This window comes from Chamaea fasciata, unplaced genomic scaffold (assembly GCF_029207755.1).
Source record: "Chamaea fasciata isolate MVZ Bird 193981 ecotype frontalis unplaced genomic scaffold, bChaFas1.0.hap1 SCAF_14, whole genome shotgun sequence".
Lineage (NCBI taxonomy): Eukaryota > Metazoa > Chordata > Aves > Passeriformes > Sylviidae > Chamaea > Chamaea fasciata.
Window position 1 is genome coordinate 18,020,625 of NW_027094099.1, and position 18,526 is coordinate 18,039,150.

Below are 18,526 nucleotides of genomic sequence, written 5' to 3' on the forward strand. Positions count from 1 at the left end.
CTACAAAGAGAGACATAAACAGATTAACTAAATTAGGCCAATTAAAGGTTCCCTAATGGAATGAAATGTTTCAGGCAAGCTTGAAAGAGGAAATGGGCAGGGAGGAATGAAAGACAATGCAGTGTCAGGCAAACCAAGCAGGGCAGGAAAAGACCGCTTCAAAAAATAAGGTTCACAGAAACCCCAAAATTTCACCTCTTGTTTATCTTCAAGAGTATTCCAGTGAACACACTATTTATGGAAACAGCTCCTTTTTAGTCCATGCAAAAGAGAATCCTGGAAGGCCACGTGTCTGCTCCAGACATCACAGTTCCTCCCACCATCCACATGCCACAGCAACACAAATACCACAGCTTTTTGCCGCACTAAGTTTGGCAGCAGCTTCTCAGATTGGGGGGTCACTGTCCCAGGAGATTAAAGGGGGTGGTAGATGCACAGGGATCCCAAATTTGATCCAACAGCCAAGGCTGAGCCAGTCAAGTTTTACAGAGAGGGGAAACATGTGACTGCCCAATATCAGCCTGCAGCCAAGACTTCTGGCACTGCAGAGCCAGGACAGGATCCCACCCTGGCTTCCCAGCAGCCACGCACCAAACAAAGGCTCTTGCCAAAGGTGGGAGGCCAGTCACCATGTGCATGGGTCCTTACCTTCCTCTTCCCATGGAAGATGTCCTCAGGGAGGCTCGTGTGGATGAGGCTGTGCACTTCTGCCAGCTCTGTGATGTCACCCAGGGGCACAGGAGCATCCTCTGGGAGCGGGGACATGAGGGACTCGAGCTCATGTGAGTCCAAGGTGGCAGTGGGAGAGGCCACCCCTTGCCTGCTCCGGTGGTAGTATGTGTGGTTGCCAGCAGCCTGGGAATCCAGGCCTGGCAGGGCCTCCCTGAGGGAAAACGAGCAAGAGTTGACATCTCAGCTGGTCCTTCTGCAAGTGACTAGGCCCAGGCCCTGCCCTGCCACTCCTGGGAATATTCTTTATCATCACATCCCACTGTAACACCTTTCACTGCAGATGTATCTCTGCACCATCTTGGTTAATGCCAAAGCTCAGACAAATCCTGCTGTGGGATGCAAAGCTGTCCCTCTGCCAGCAAACCCCAAGGGCAGGAAATACCACGAGTCTCAGCAGAAGCAGGTGCTCACCCACCCTGGTCCATGGGGAGCTGTGTCACTCCTGTCACTTCTGCTTTATAGGTTAGAGATGAAACAGGACAGGAAAGTTTAGTGGCCACATTAGGATGAGACGTCAGAAGCTGTTTGTTTGTAGTCCTGAGATCTGCCGTGAGCTCAAAGCCTTTCTGAACAACTGAGCTGTTTTCTGCTCGTGGTCTTTCCAAATGTTTGTGGCTGCATTCAGACCCCTGGGATAGCAGAGGCCCTTGGGCTGTGTCCAATCCTTCTTAAACCAGTCTGTCACTCACTGGGAAGTCTTTCATCATTTCCCCAGATGGAAGTTAACAAACCATTTCCAAACATCCTTAGAGCTGTCCAACCTCAGAAGCAAAATACTACCCACACTAAGACACAGGTAATAAACTGGTTCTTCCATTTCCTTGGGGCTTTTTCTTTCTCTGAAAAAAACTTCTACTAGTCTAAGAATGCAAGTTGAAGAGAAACTACTGAAACAATAAATCAGTGAAAAGATTATACTAAATATACTCCTGCTCCATCCCCAGATCCAAGCTGTGCGTTAACTGTCCCCTACACCACATCCCAAGCAGCTCAGCTGAACGGGGGATGCAGCTCACAGTGTTTTTGTCTCCTTCCAGAGCAGCCTCCTTTACCTGAGGTGCCACTCACCTGTGCTTGCTGTTGCGGAAGCTGGCACACATGCAGAAGAGAATGCAGAGCAGCCCCAGGCACACCCCCACGATGATCCCTGTCACAGAGTGGATATCCAGGACATCTAGGAGGGGAAGGAGTGACAGCCACATCATTTCAGCTGCTGGCAGGAAGAGGGTACAGTGTCTCATGTTCAGAGGAGCACCAGCTGTACTAAACCAGGTTTAAAAGGCCCTTCTAACCCAACTGTTCTGTGGCGTTGATTCTGTACACATAAAACAATAAAATTCCTTGGCAGTGACAATTTAGAGCAAACTGGCATCTATGCATATTCACTAATGTCATGCTACAGCAAAATGCAGGTTTTACATGCCCTTCCAGAGGAATCAGGATGGGGAAGAGATGAAGTTTGGCTGTGGGATGGGCTCTGGAGCTGCACATCTGAGGGCTCTGCTGTGATCCTCTGCGCTGCCCTGCAGAGAATCCCATCTCGCATCCTCCACATCGACACCAGGCAATTGCTTGGCAAACAGAAATGTCACTGCTGAGAAATCAGTCTCCAGCAATGCAATTCCCTTCCTGCCCTGGGGTAAGGAGGAATTCATACCAGACAGCTTCTCCCGGAGGGTGTGCACATCTTTAACGTTGGAATAGGGGCCGGATCCCACCACTGTCTTTGCTCCCATCTTGAAGAAGTATCTGGTATCACTTTCCAGGCCATGCACTTCAGTGCTGAAGATGTTTCCTGACCAAAAGCAAATCAAAAGAGATTTAAAATGTTCTGTTTTAAGAGTATTCAGAGGCTACATCAAAGCAGCTGTGGAATTGCTGGACCCTCAGAAGTGAGGGATTTTGTGACATTTTTGTGCACTTCATACACCTCTTCAGTAATAATGAACTTCCTGCTTACAGATCCGACAATACAGATTGCGTGTGATGCTGCTGGCACACGTTTTTCTAGGAATTACTGGCTGCCAGGCTGCATCTGTGGGATATTTCCTGGATGATAATGGCTCTTTCAGCCCCAGACATGTATGATTTCATGTCTCTCAGCAGCCATGTCCCTGGATTCTTGGCTATGACCAGGTCCAGCATATGCTTCAAGAAAACTGCCAGGATGAGTATTTGTCTGCACAAAGTGAGGCAGAAATCAGGGCAGCAGGACTGAGCAACCAAAGCTCCAGAGACAGGAAAGGAGGCAGGAGGACTGTGGGGTATTACAGTACCTGGAGGAGGCTCACCTTCTCGTGTCAGCAAGGTCCACATGTCATCTGGCTGTGTATTGTTGGCGTTGTACAGGATGAGATACTCCACAATGATGCCATTGGGCTCCACAGGTGGGCACCAGTGCACCTGGACAGCGTAGGGGTTGAGAGGGTGCAGCCGCAGGTCAGATGGAGGAGTGGAGGGGCCTAGAAGAGACAAAGACAGATCCAGCCTGAGCAGCAGGAGGAGGAGCAGAGCATTCACCCCCAGAGGGCCTCCCAGCATGTTCTCAAGGCTGCCAGAGCTTCGAGGGGGTCTGAGATCACATCTCTTGGGGGCACATTAGGAGGGATCTGACAGAGACTCAAGGGAAGCCAGGAGAAATGAGGATTTGGCTCCCACAGACACTCACGGTCAGGCAGGGTGAAGCGCTCCACCACGCTGCCGAAGGGCCCGTCGATGCCAACACCGTTGGACTGCACAGCAAACTCATACCTGGTGTAGGGCTTCAGCCCACTAATGAGAATGTCTTCATCTGAGCTGGAGAGAGAGAGAGGACACAGCACGAGGCCGTGAACACCTGAGGGTTCTCCCATGTCACCGTGACACCTCACCAGGAACACTCTAAGAGATTATCCTAACTCTGACAGAATTTGATTTTCCACCAAAAGCTCCATCTCCTGCAGCCATGTGAATGCAAGAACACTCAGCTCCCAAGGACAGAGAAAAACAGTTCCCAGTCTCCAGGACCATTTCTGATGTACTTGCAGGGAAAAGTGGGAAACAGCCTGGTTAGAGGCTAAAAAAATGGGCACAAGTATTCAGATGTAAAATACATCTCCAAATTGTTAAAACTACTTAAACTTTAGCAATTTATAGACCAAACTTGTGAGGACCATCTCACAAATCATGAATGCACAATTGCACCTGGCCGTGTGGTTAACAAGTGTGTAAGGTCCAACCACAGCAAAAAAGATGCAGAGATCAGTAAATGATTCCTCAGTATTCAAGTCATGTCCCACTGCCACAACTCAGCAGTTCTGAACATTATCTGTGACCATGGCAGATACTCCCAGCACATGAAACACCCAGGATTTTGCTAAGTTCTGGAAATTCCACGCAACTTCCTCCTGTCCCGTGTTCATTCCTGACACGAACAACACATGGCAGATGAAGCCACTTTACCTGGTGTAGTAGGTCACAAGAGAGGCGTTTTTGAGGCCCCAGGGGCTGAAGCGCACAGTGTAGTTGACAATTTTGACTGTTGTGAAGTCAGGTTTCTTCCAGCGGAGCCAGATGGAAGTTGAGCTGTTGGACTCTGCATAGACTTGGACTGGAGGCAGCGGAGGCCCCTTCTGCACAGGAGGATCTACAGTGCAGCACAAAAGGAGATGTGGAGGTGCACATGACAGTAATGCCACTCACACCCAGTAGAAGGGGGATGAGAAGGGGGATGTTTGGCTCCTTTCTCTCCTTCCTAATTCCTCCAACGCATTTTGCAATGACTGTCAAAGTTCCCTCATGTTATGACCTTCCCTATTTTGGTGCTGTCCTTTTTGAAGGTCATCCTCTGTAATCCTTCTACTCTACCTCTGAAGCCCCACGACAAGGAGAAGAGACACAATTGAAGGGCATTTCTCACCTACTGCTGTCGCAGGTGCCTTTTCTGTTTTGCCCTTCCAAACTGCAGCATACCCATCTTCGTGCTTATTGAAAGCCACCAGCTTCACCTCATACAGCTTCCCAGGAGCTGGAAAAATCAATCAGGGTTTGCCTTGGGTTATTTTTGTCACCAACCCTCCCTAGTCAAGACACATTTTCTCTGATCCTGCCAGCTTTTCTCACCATCCAAGAAAGTAGCCTGAACACAATAAATACATTTTTGTTACCTTATACCTAAGTAAATATCACCTAATACCGAAATTACAGCAGGGAGTCCCCCTTCCACTTACAGGCTTCCCACACACAAACGCCGCCTCACAGCTGGTGTATGTTATCAGCACAGCTGCTCTTTGGTTCTTCCCTTGCTTTTGACAGAAATTATCAGCAGGAAATGGACTTGGCCCAGGCCTCAAGGGCTGACCAGTGTCCTGGCCTCTAGCACATCTACTCAGGATCTCTAGATCTTCCTCCCTTACAAAATGCTAAAGAAAGCTACACGTGCTGACTCCTCTCTCCACCATGAAAGTGACTGCACTGCACTGTTTATTCCTGAGGAGTGAGGACATTCTCTCCTCCCCCAAAATGCACCTCCTGTTTCTGAAGTCCTTTCTGATTTATTCACTGCTGTGACGATTTTCCTTCCAGCAAGTCCTCAAATGCCCTGTTAAGTCACTGGTAGCCTTTGTTGTATGGTGTCTATTTTGACTCCACAGTAGAGCTTCCCAATTTGCAATTAGAAAAGCAACAATGCACAGAAAACCCACACCAAAAACCTGAGGGTTCTCACTGCATGCTCTTCCCATCAGAGTGCTTCGCACTGTGGGGAATCACAAACTGAGCTGCAGGACAGGGTGCTCCGTCTCCAAACAATGCTGCCCTGGTCCAAAATCCACTTCCTTCTTTCCTCCAGCCTTTCATCAACTTCTTCATTTTTAATGGAGATGTTTAATCAAAGAAACAACTTGGGAGATATAAAGCTCTCAAAGAAGACATTCCCTGCAGCAGCCAGCCCCTTCAGGAGCTCAGCCAGAGCAGTCCACACTGCCTTTTGTTGCCTTGGCTGCAGCACACTGATGAAGTTTGCTAATTTGGGACATGCCTCTTCATTCCCTGCCCTCACAGATCACTGCTCTCTTTGCCAGACAACGTAAGCAGAATGAAACCTTTCTTATTGATGCCAACTTTATTATTACTGCCCTGATTACACTCCTAGAGGCTGATGGTACTAATTACCAAAGGCTTTTCTCTGCTCCACAACACACGCTCGCGCTCAGAATATAAAAACACTTCAGCCACATTTTTCTTCCCTGAAAGAATCCCAAAAACAAACAGAGTTTTGTCTGCCTCCAAGACAGCCCGATCTGCATTTCCACACTCTCTAGCCACAGAAAAATGTTTCAGACCCACAAAAAGGGGATAAGGCCAAAGAGCACTCAGCCTAAAGAGGGCTGGGACCATGGGCTCAGTGGAACAAAGAACCCCCAGCTCATCTCTTGCCAGCACCACACTCTCCTTCTGCCTGAGCCTTGGGCTGGGCTTCATTGGGACACGAGCACATCGTGGACGGTGCGATCCAAAACGATGAGGAAAAGCTCACAGATGTGATGCAGCTGTGGGCAGCTCCTGTTGGAGAATGGAGTGAAGGAAAGGACGAGTCCTCCATCTCCATCCCTGGGCAGGATCAATACAGCAGCTGCTTACACGTGACACCAGGGGAGCTCGACTGCAAGATCAAGCACCTCACATCCTGAAAATAGGGGTATTTTGGATTTCTCAGTCAGAGGATTGGCTTCAATTTTTATACACAGGCCCAGATGTTCAAGCTCTTAGAACAGGCAAACATAAAACTCTATCAAGCTGTCAAGAAGCTGGTAGGCAGCATGAAAACAGATGTATTTCACTGCATTCCATCGTACATTAAATATAAGCAGAATAATCTAGTCTAGATAATTTCAAATCACAAATCTGGATGGCTGCATAATATATCCAATATGTTAAAGATGTTGCTTCACTCAGCATTTCAAGGTGTTCATCTGGCCAGGTGCCAGAAGCCATACTTCCCTTTAAATGGAAAAACACCCTGATTTCCAGAGAGTTACTTCCAGAGGAATGCAATCTTCCTTCATGGGAATGTGGAAGACAGGATCAGATCCCTGCAATTTATTTTTCTCGTAAATTATGGCGCTGGTAGTTGCACGTCAGTACAGAGAGTAAGTGCTAGAACATGGATGGAAGTCAGTAAGAATTTCTCAGGGAAAACCTGATTCAGAAAAGCCTCCTTCTGATTTGTGGAGTCATGAAATTGCTGGATTTCTTGTGTGCCCTTGACCAACTGCCCACTTCTCTCACAGGACTGCAGCACAACACCTCTCAGATAAGACACAAGGTACCACCAGTGATACCGGAGACAGTGTGCTCCAGAGATTAGCACAAGATGGGAGAAGTCTTCTATTTCAAGTCACACCTCAGACCAAGGCAAGGGTCAGAGTGCTGGCTTCAGTGACACTAGGGAGCTGTGGAGCCAAGGGACATGTCGTGACCACTCTGGACCTTGTCTGCACTGACATGGAACACACCACATCTGAGCTCAGCCTGGTTTGCCCAGTGCCCAACCTGGGATTTCCTGACACATTTCTAACACCACAACAGGCTTCCCAGAGAGATGGTCAATGTCCCAAGCCTGTCGGTGTTTAAAAGACATTTGGACAGAACTTGCTTTCATTTTTGGTCAACACAGGCATTTGGCTCAATGACTCCTGAAGATAATCCCAAGAGAATGTTGGGTGCTTGTTTTTATAGAAGGATCTTAGGAGAGGTTTCCACTTGCTGTGCTTTCCAGGCAGACATCCCTGATCTGGGAAATCGCCCCAGCTAATTCCCCACCAGCTCAGATAACGTTAGGGCTGCCAGCCCTTCCTGAGACCACTACCCACTCTGCCTACAAGCTGCAGCCCCAAGTACTGTCACAAGGCAGTTCTGTGCTGTAAAACGAAACCCTGCTAAATCCTAACCGCTCCTCCACGTTTCATGTGCAGACCCCATCCCTTCCTCGGCACAGCCAGATTCCTGACCCTTCCTTTACTGACACGTGCAGGAGCACATCACTCATCAGCACGAGGGGAGCAGAGGGAACATCCCGGGCCGGGAGAAACCCGAGCCTGCGCTCCTGACACAGCCACGGCCGATACACAGCCGCCAAATCATACGGAAACCATTAGGGCTTGACGGATGCCCAAATTCAAGGAAGTAATTACAGAAGAACAAGCAGCCTTCTCAGCATCATTGTGCCAGAGCATTTGGAACCAATTCAGCCCACTCCCAGCCCCTGCACCGACTGACTTGCCAGTGGTCGGAGCAGTGCGTGATGATGTTCACGTGTGGTCTTCTCTGCGCAATAATTACAGACCTAAGTTCTTCAGAGAAACTCATCACTGTTAACACTCTCAGTGGCAAGATGGCCATGAGAGTTGGGAATCCCCACTTAGAGATGGCACAAACAGTCCTCCCAGGTGCTGCAGCCTCACCCTTACACTGTGCATAATACAAAAGCTACAAGTGTAAGGTGAACCAGCATGACACGTGCCCTACAGCCACCACTCACTGGGCAGTAACAGGGTGAAGCATAAAGTGGGGGATGGAAGAACTTTAGGAAGCAGAAAGCCTCTTTCAAGGATGCATCTGCCATGACTCTTTTCTCTCTCCATCCTGTATCAACGGGCAAATCAATTAATTAACATAATCAGATGTTAGGAACACAACCCCTTGTGGGAAATGCCAAGCACAGTGAGCCAGGCAGGCAGGCAGGTCTCACTGCTGCTCAGATCTCCTCCAGTCATGGACACTCACTCTTCCATCTCTTTTCCCTTTAGTGGGAGGTGGAGGAGAATACTGGGCTAAAATTAGCATGCTGTGAATTATCCCATCTCTGCATTTGAATACAGAGATTTCAAATGACATGCAATTATGGAGCTCCTTAGAAACAGACAGGGAAGGAGAGATCATTGTCCTGACTGGAGATTTCAATCTTGGCACTCTTTATAGTGCAACAATAAAAACACTAATTAATTAAGAACTGCTTATTAGCATATACTAAGTATATTGGTAATTTGGTAAAAATCTTTGCTAAATTGGCATTAGAAATTTCTGTGCTTTAAACTCTGCTCAATACAAGCCTCAAGAGCCCCACTTCAGAAAGGATTCTGGATGATCTTAAAACACCTCAGATGATCCTGGCCCTTGTCTCTCCAGTCATGGAAACAACTGAGGCTCTCAGGAGCATCCTGGGATGCTACAAAGTGCACGAGACAGGCCCTGGGTTTTCCACACCAAGTGCCAGGAAGATGCAGCCGGCTAACCTAGTCGAGTCAGCTCGTACTGTTTCACTTTCTTCTTCAGTTTTATGGGTCCTACGTCCCAACTTTCATCTTCAGCACCATCCAAAGGGCTCTCATCACTGGACTCCTCTGGGCCCACCTCTCTGTAGTAGAGCTTGTAGCCAGATATCTGGGCATGGTTTGCTGGGGGCTGCCACGTTATCAGGAGAGACTCCATCTTCGCTCGGACTTTTAATTCAGTCGGGGCAAACGGAACTGGAAGGAGAAAACAAGAGAAAAAGATTGAGCCACACGCCTCCATTGCCCTGGTCTACTGAACTCTCCTGGTCCTCAGTAGTGAGGGAAGAGTGTGAGGAGGAGGTTGTCCTGAGTGAGATGTCTCCACTCCCTGACAGAGGAGAGTGGGACAGTCAGGCTCTACCACCTTTCCCAGCTGGGTGATACAGGAAACGATGTCACAAAGCCACTGTGGGGGTTTCTCAGTGTATTCTGAGACATTGCCACCTTTAACCACTGCTGGAGACTGGCATGGACTTGGCTCTGTTTGGCAGAATTTACTCCCAAATGTCATAACATTGGGATCAGGAGTTCTGTTTGTTTTCTTCGGTTTTTTTTCTTTTTTTTTTTTCCAAGAACTTTCACAGCTGCAAATGGAGGGTGCAAAGCCCCACTGCCCAGGCAAGCAGTGAGATATGCAGAGGCTGCTGAGTAGCAAGGTAAAGGTGAGCACTTTGGTCTGACCAAAAGCAATGGTTGTAATTCCCAAAGGAAAGCAAGTATCTCTGAAAAGGCCTTAAGTTCCCCACACCACATCCCAAATGCCAGGCATTCCCCAGGCTCCTACCATGTGTCTGGTTGTCTCTGTCAGGAGTCCGATGCTGGGTCCACTCGGAAGGGGCCCCATATCCCACACTGGTGCTGGCTGCGATCCGAACTTTGTACACTTTGTTGGGATGAAGCGAGTACAGGGTGATTTGGGTCTCATTCCCACCCACTTCAATGGAGGTGACCTGATCTGCTGGAACCAAGGGGACACCACTGAAAACAGGGATTTCCCAGCCAAAGGGAAGTACAGCTGAGCAGCCACAAGTCTCGTTACCCCCTTGTGGTCTGCACGCCCTGGGCTGGCCTGGCTTTGCCCAGAGCAGTCTTATGCCACCAGAAAAAAACTGTAAGGCTGGGCAGAGCTGATATTCTGACCGACAACTCCCTTCATCACATTCCAAACTGCAGGTTGCCTTTAGCACCACAGAGCCTGCCCAGAGGGAGCTGTCAGGAACCTTGCTCGATGATGTGATGGTGGAACATGAGCACAGCTAATGGGAGCTGATGGCATGTTCCAGGGCTTCTCTCTGTTGTATTTAAACCCTCACCTTAATGTGAACCAGAACTGTCCAGCAGCCCTGGTTTCCACAAAATTCACACCCTCATCCATGCCAGACAGAGGTTTTACTGCTCCCTCTTGAGCCCAACCAAGTTCATAAGGGAGGTAACAGGAAATTTAAACTGAGAATAGCCTGGGATTTTCACTGTAACAGCTAACTGCTTTTGCTGAAGATTCATGTGGCCTGTTTAGAGTACACAGAGGTCTTGATTTCAGCTTCCCTTGGCGTTAACTCAGCCAGAAGCACTGTCCCTGCTACGTAATAGTGTATTGCTGAGTGTGATCCCTGGATTTCAAGTGTTTCCAAGGTTTTACGATGCCACTGAGCCATGTGCAAGCTCAAGGCAAAAGAACCAGAGCCAGGAGTCACAGCACAGACTACTAATCCAGTTGAAATACATGGGAACATGTCCAGCACCTCATCACACTCGCCATCCTTCTCTCAGGAAGAATCATGACCCTGGGAAGTGAGAAGCTGCAGAGCTTTGACAGTTTTAAGAGCAAATACCCAGAAGGATTTGCAAAGCAAGCACACGTGGAATTGGAACAGCCACAGCCAGCAGAGGTAAATGTTAACATCCCTGCTGAACCCTGCTTAGTGCGTCTGACAATGTAAACAAAATCGGATAAAACTCGGCAATAGAGCAACAAAAACCTGGCCACGGAATTTGGGTTTTTTCCCCACAAGGACCACTTTGATTAGACTCCATTTTAAGGAAATCAAAAGCATTTACCCCTCTTCCCCAAGCAGCATAAAGCTCTTCCCCCAAAACACAGCGCAGATGGCAGTGAAGAGCTGCTCATGCAGACATTCCTGGGACAGCATGAACATGGGTCAGACCATTCTCCTGGGGACACAGCACGTCCATGATCACAGGAAAAGGCACCTCGAGGTGGTGTGAGGTAGCACTGCCATGACTACCAGACAGAGCTAGGCTGTGAAAGTGTTCTCCTCCCTTGGGTATAAGGGATCCCTGTTCTCAGCTTTGCACCACCTCCCCTTCACATCACAGGCTGTTAACGCCACTGGAGCAGACAACACAACCCCCAAACGGTGTTTCCCTCACCTTCCTTGAGGGTGCAGTAGTCGATCTTGTACTTGGTTATCTTGCCGTTACTCAGCTCGGGAGGAGGAGGCAGCCACGTCACACGGATGTCACCAGGAGTCATGCTCGACAGGGACAGCTGAGGGGCTGCACTGGGAACTGGGTAAATAACCAAGACAAGTCAGCAAAGACCAGAGCAAGACCTCAACGCATTTCTGCCAGCTCTCTTAGCTGATTGGAGGCCACTACCTGGGCTCTGCCACAGGCACTGATGACATAGTGTCTGTGCTGGGGGAACCAACACCCCACAGCCCTTCGGGGGTATGTGAGGACAGGAGAGGCCGGAGTGCTCCACTTCCAGGCTGACCAGAGCCTGTGGCCCCAGCTACACTGCTCCCAGGGACCCGTGTGCAGGGCAAACTGGCCAGGGTGGCACACACCAGCTCTCTGCTTGTGCTGTGCTGTACTGTGGAGCACGAAGAAGACACAAAAGCAAATGGCTCACAGATCCAAACTGCAGCCTGGGAATCCTCATTCCCTTGAGAACTACAGCTCTGGACTGCAGGCAGCTTTCATGCTTTCCACTCAGCCTTTCAGGCATCAGACGCACACTTGGGACCACGCAGGTCACCATGTCAGGAGTATTAAAAGCACATAACGCACACAAGGTCTGCCAAAACCATCTCTGCTTGCCTCTGTCCTGCAGCCTGTTGAAAGCTGTGCATGGCCTCCCGCAGGGCAGCTGTGCTTCTGGCACTCTGCCTCTGCTGCTCACAGAATGCTATGTGATAAATGGTAAGATCAACACGAACTACTGGCTCTTAAGGGGTCCGACCTCAAGGCTGCTCCCACCCCTACAACAAATTGCAATAGATGTTTCTTCTGAGTTGAAATCCAGTCTGGTCCAGAGTGAAGCTTAGAGCAATATCACTTGGCTTGGGTGAAAGCCCTTAGGAGCTGACTGCAATTCCCAGAGGATTCTCACGGGCCCCACCATCAGCCAGGTTATTTTCATAACCTTCATCACCCAAGCTGATGATGAAACCAGGGTGCAGGTTTGGGTTTCGAGGAGCTGCTGCTACTCTCCGCAGCACATTCAGTGCTCACCAAGAACCAGGCCAAGAACATTTCCTAGGCACCAGTTACCCATCTAATTCAACGCACCATCCTCCAGGGTCTGGACAATGATGGAAGAGGACGTCCGGCTGGCTCCGAGCTGGGAATATGCAACCACGTAGAAGACATAGTTGGTGTTCGGTTCCAGATCCTTGACTTGCAGCTCAGTTGTGTCGTTATTGACAGCAAACTGGTATTCCACATTATCTGTTCCTAGAGCCAAGGAAACACTGATCAGCAGGTCAGTGAACTGCCAAGACATTCCTGAAAAAAATCACTTAATTCACAAGGCCCACAGACTAAATCCACTTTAAAAATCACTGTATCTTCTCAAATTTCCCCAGCACCTGCACAGCCAAATCTCTTATATGAGTTTTTTGGGCAGAAACTCCAATGTCTCAACATTAACGTCTCCATTTTGACTCAAACTCCTTAATCCATGCTGAGGCAGCTGCAGTTACCAGTTTAATATTCAGAGGAGCTCTGGCAACAGTTCAGCAGGAGCACTGGCTTGCTGGCTTTTTGGGAAGACAGACCCCAAGAGAGCTAGTGCCTCACTTCAGATGCAGGGTGTGGATAATTCAGTGATGCCCCCTGCACACAACGCAGCTGGTTAATATCACTGTTAATATCACACTCTTTGCATACAAAATCAATATGTATAAAATCAGCAGTGCTTGGTCCCAGAGAATCCAGACAACTCAGGTATGTGGACAGACTACTGCCAATCAAGACGTCAGAATATATTGGCTAATCCACAGGCACTGTCACCAGCTGACACCGACTCCAGGAGAAAATTCTTTTCCCTGCAATGAAAAGGCAATTGCCTCACACTTGCCACTAGCTGGGGAAGAAGCTCAGTGTGTGTGCCTCGTACTTTTGACACAGCTGTGCTGCTCAGGGAGGTGACACCTACCCACAGCCCGCTGGTAGTGCAAGGAGAAGCCGATGATCTGCTCGCTGTTGTGCTCCGGCCGCTCCCAGGACACGAGGACGGTGCTGCTGGAGAGGGACACGGCCGAGACCTTCTTGGGAGCGCTGGGCAAACCCTCCCGCACGATCACCGAGAGCTTGGCGGTGGCACAGGCCGTGCCCAGGCTGTTCTCGGCCACACACTGGTAGTAGCCAGCATCCTCCAGGCCGATCTGGTTGATGACGAGGCTGCCGCTGCTCTGCACCTTCACGCGCCCGTTGGAGAGGATGGGCTCCCCGTTCTTCAGCCAGTGGATGGTGGGGGCTGGCTCTCCCTCTGCCTTGCACACAAACCTGGCCGTGCTGGCTCGGGTGCGGGAGATGGTTTCAGGAGCCTGGGAGATGCTGGGAGTAGCTGGGAGGAGAGAGGACAATTTAATGCAGGAAGGAGGAGGAGAAGATAGCAAAGCAAATCCCTTCTCCTCCCCACTCGGTGCTATGTTTTATTCAGTAGCAGCTTTGCTTACAAGATGGGATTTGCCAGGCAGACTCTAGAGGCTTAATTTAGACTCTGTCCAAAAGGAAAAAATAAATTCTGTATCAATCATGTGCTGCATTCCCTGATCCTAGGCTGTTCTCCCGGCTGGCTCCCAGGATACTGAAAGTTAATTGCTGATCGAGATTTCCAAGGGGGAACCCTGGAGAACAAGAATAAGGCATAAAACGGTTCAGTAAATACCAGGAACTAAACCCCAAATTAAAGAGGTGACACTCCCACTGAGAGCTACCCCAGCTTGGGCCTCCTAGCTCTAACCTGGCTCCCATTTTACCCAGCATGGGCCACAAAGGCCACAAACCTTGGGGATCTCCTGGATGTTGATTCATACAATCCACAGCAAGCCAGCCAGCCTTTGTACCCGAGAACTTTCCTGCCCAGTACTCACCGAGGATGCGGAGCTCAGCCGCGGCGGTAACGAACTGCCGGGTCTGGGGTTTGTTGGCTCGGCAGACGTACACCCCCGAGTGATGGGGCTGGCTGGAAGGAATGAGGAGATTTGTCCGGCCCAGCACAATCACATCTGTGGAAATGGACTTTCCATCTGCAGGATGAAACGTGCACAAGTGTGGGAGGGAGCCCCAGGCTGCCCTTTATGAGGGCTTGTAATCAATGGCAGGATTGCAACTGAGGAATGGAGAGACCCCTAAATCCCAAACCCCAGCCCAGAGGAGGATTCCTGCTGGGACACTCCTCAGTGTTTGACAGCCAGCTCAAACCAACATTGGCTCAATGTTTAGTTTAGCCTGTAATAATCCAAGAAGTTCTGGTTTGGATCAAAACAGTCTTTGATGCCTAGGGTGTGCCTGCAATGAGAGCCCTAGGAACAGCACATTCAAGGGAAAGCTGGGCTGACTCCCTTCACAAGCACAGACACCTCCTCCCCTCACTCCTTCATGCAATGTCAGCAAGACTGCTGGATCACTAACAACTCAGGGGTTCCTCTTCCCCCTCCTGGAGGTGAACCCAAATTTGCTGAGCTTCCTGATACACTCCTTGTTCACAGCCTGGCTGTGAGGTGTCAGAAAGACACCTGGTGCTCCCTGGGGCTCTGGTGTCTATTTCAGAGACAAGGGCCATGAGCTGCCCTCTCCCCATTCTCCAGGCTGGGTGCTCAGCACTGCTGAGTAGGGAAGGAGGAAAGGGCAGCTCTGTATCACTGGCCAGAAGCCAAGATGTCCTTCTACAACTTCAAGTAGCCCTGGGCTCCTCAGCATCAGAGACAGGGCTGAGGCTGGTGCTGGGCACTGCACATTCTCAGCATGGCTCTGAGGTGAGAAACTCAGGGATATGGCATTGGAACCTCTCAGTGAGTGTGGGAGACAAAGCCAAGAGCTGGGGACAAGCTGAGGAAAGGCTTAGATGGGAGGTCTGGCACAAGTCCGCAGACTGGGAGAACCAGCCAATTTGCGCAGTCCCTGTGCACCACCAGACCTTGTCCCTCCCCACCTGTAGAAGCACCTCCTCAGCACTGCCTGCCTTTACCTCTCCAGCTTCAGGTGAGCCTGGAGCTCCCACAGAACAAGCTCCCCACCTCCACTGAACAGTTGCACTGACTTAGCACCACCAGCAGGGAATGTGGCTGACAGCAGATCCTCTGGCCTCTCCCTGCATTTTGGGGGTCTTCACACGGCCTCACAGTTCAGTGGCTGCAGGCTCGGAGCAGACAATCTGCACACCCTGCTGGCACTGGAGCGGCTGGTTGGAAAACTGACTCCAGATGGTAGCAATTAGCTGACACCATCAAGGCTGGCAAGAGCCAAACTGGCAACCTGGAGGAACATCCTCGGTGTTCCCTACGTGACTGATGGACCATTAAACCAGCCTGCTCCTTAATGAAGGCTTGGAAATAAACTTGTGTAACCAAGAATGACTTGGACTATTACTCCATCCTTCTAAACTGAAGAGTCCACACAAGGAAGGAGGCTGGGACCAACTAAACGCTTGAAAATAAAGCTTGGAAAGAATTGGTTCACCAGTCCTTTCCCTTCCACTCTTGTCTTCCTTCTTTACAAAAATCTTCCATAATGATAATTAACTCTAATATTACTTACTTTACCATGGGCATCAGCAGCTCTCAGTAAAGCAGTAAGTGATCTAGCAGGGGAATGCTGAGCATTTTAATTGTAAAGTGCATGGGATAAACCAGAAACATTTCTGCCATAACATTTAAGCCTTGCTCAGTTGATTTCCAAAGTGGTATCCTCTGAGGTTTTTTGCTCCTTTTTTTGTGGAGAAGAAGAAATATTTTTATATGCTAAAATCACCGCCTGTGGACAAATTTGGGCTGAAAACCAACCACAATAAATGGTTACAGGGGAGAGGAGTCTTAAATTGTGACCCGGATTTATGAAAATGACTGAGAGCCTTTTCTGGGAGAGAATCAACCTCTGAGCAGTGAATGTCTTCAGTCAGAGCCTCTGAAACACATCTGATGGATGTGACTCTCAGTGAAGTGACACTGGCTTCCAACTCGTGGCATCGGCTATCAGCCCTGGGTAATATCTGCCAGCCCAGCTCATTCATACACCTCTGACAAGACCTAAGCAGCTCCTCAATCCTTCCATTCAACAAAAACCTCCCAGTAACAGTCCCAGTCATTCCAAGGATTAACAGATCTTATCAAGTTTTATAATCCTGCAAGATAATACAAGCTACTTCTCCAGTGCAATGGCAGATTGCACAGAATCTCCAGTAACCTTGGGAGTCTAGGAAGGAGTGGCACCTGACCCCCATGACCTTTACCACTCCAGTTCATACGAGAAAAACTAATTTAGATCAAAAGGCATCCGGGCACAGGTCAAACAACTATAAATTGAACTGTGTGCTTTGTAACCTTCAAGATTTAATTAGAAATTCCACTTAAGCAAGTGAATTCCACAGGTGACACCACCTGTGTCATTAGGTATTGTTACAAGCATCCTTCCTGCCCCAGATTTTTCTGCTCTTAATAGACTTTTAGAATGTAGTATCCACAGCTGCCTATGGGCAAGAGAAATTTAGTCCTGTCCCTCGTACTCACCTTGTCGTATCCAGGAGACAAAGGGGGTGGGATCAGCAGCTGCCATACACTCCATCACCACGCTCTCCCCGGCCACCACCGTGGTGTTCTCTGGAGCAGCAACGATGGTGACATCTCCTCCTGCTGCCTGGGAACCTAATGTCAAAAATTTAGAAAAAGTCTGTCCTTCCAAGATGCGAAAAAAAAAGAGCCTGTAGAGCCCTGGCTCCCTAGCTGTGCTTCCCTGAGCAGTCTCATGTGTGGAAATGGCTCGGGCGCAGTTGGGGGAGAAAAACAGGTTTTGCTTTTATGTGACTACAGAATTTTTACTAAGGAAACAAACAACGCGCCCAGCAAAATTTACTCTAATCATGCGGGTCCTAATAACAGGATTTTCACATGGAAATCAAGTAGAATTTCAACGCAACACCTTAATGAACAGTTGCTACACGGATGTTTGTTCATCAGATGAAACAAGACACCACTGTCCTCAAACAGAGCAACGCAAACCCTGACCCTCGGCCAAGGCATTGGAGCAGCTCAGAAGGAATCCAGTCACTTGGCTAAAGAAATTCTAACAGCCAGATGCTGGACTGTAAACTGCAACACAGAAAGGTCATGGCTGCGTCCTGGCCTTCACCTGACAGTACAAAGACTGATCAGTCATCCCACATCTGGAGGAGACAGTGCTGTGCAGCTTGTATGTGCACAGACCAAGAGCCAACACTTAAATCAAGCAAGGTTTACAGGAAGGTCTCCAGGCTGCATTGCACAATGCCTTGAGAATGGGATGGGGATATTCTGCTTGAAATGAACCTTCTGCCTGTGTCTGCCCACTGCTGAGCAGAGGTTAAGGGAAGGTTAAGGAAATGCCTTTGCAGCGGCCAAATTTCTGTTGTCAGATGAAAACAACCGGAGCACTCTTGAGCAGACCAGACTGTTCATGACCCTCACCAGTTCCTCCAGCTCTCTCAAATATCTCTAACTCTGGGGGACACTTTTGTTGCTGTCTTCATGAAGGAAGAAATAACTGCAGAGGAGTCACGTAGTACCAGTAACACTCAGGCCTGCAATGAAAGTTATTGGCAGTAGGTCTCCAACAAATAAAAGCAGGACCTTTCTGAACTCAGTGTATCAAGATGCTGCAGAGTTCAAAACCCAAGAGATTCAGACAAGCTCATAAAGGATACATTTACCAGGACTGTTAAATATGGTCTCATTACAGTCCCCAGCCCAAAATGTTCCTGAGTGGGACCCTGATTGTCAGACACTGAGGGAGATGTCCAAAGAAACCATGTCCTCCCTGCCCAGTTTCTTTACATGCTGTTCTCTAGCACCTGCTCTGGTCACTTCTGGAGACCCTCACCGACCATTAATGCAGCATCCAAACAACTCACTCATATCTGAATTCCTTGGGGATATAAGCCAGAGGAGCTTCAGCCTCACAGGCAGAGCTGCCTGCATGGCAGGAGGCCACACAGGGCTGCCCTGGATGTGCTCTGCTCAGCCCAGCCCCAGGCTCGCCGC

The 18,526-nt window shown here is 49.2% G+C and overlaps 1 protein-coding gene across 1 annotated transcript in view; it reads right to left on the minus strand.

The window, feature by feature from the left end:
• IGDCC4 (immunoglobulin superfamily DCC subclass member 4) overlaps window positions 1-18,526 on the minus strand; it is an 87,229-nt gene that overhangs the window by 12,588 nt on the left and 56,115 nt on the right. Inside the window, 14 exon segments of the mRNA XM_066196476.1 lie at window positions 649-883; window positions 1,801-1,906; window positions 2,390-2,527; window positions 3,024-3,194; window positions 3,401-3,528; window positions 4,174-4,357; window positions 4,631-4,738; window positions 9,006-9,239; window positions 9,829-10,002; window positions 11,436-11,573; window positions 12,579-12,743; window positions 13,447-13,857; window positions 14,387-14,542; window positions 17,021-17,155. Of these exon segments, the coding sequence (XP_066052573.1) occupies window positions 649-883; window positions 1,801-1,906; window positions 2,390-2,527; window positions 3,024-3,194; window positions 3,401-3,528; window positions 4,174-4,357; window positions 4,631-4,738; window positions 9,006-9,239; window positions 9,829-10,002; window positions 11,436-11,573; window positions 12,579-12,743; window positions 13,447-13,857; window positions 14,387-14,542; window positions 17,021-17,155 (2,483 nt within the window).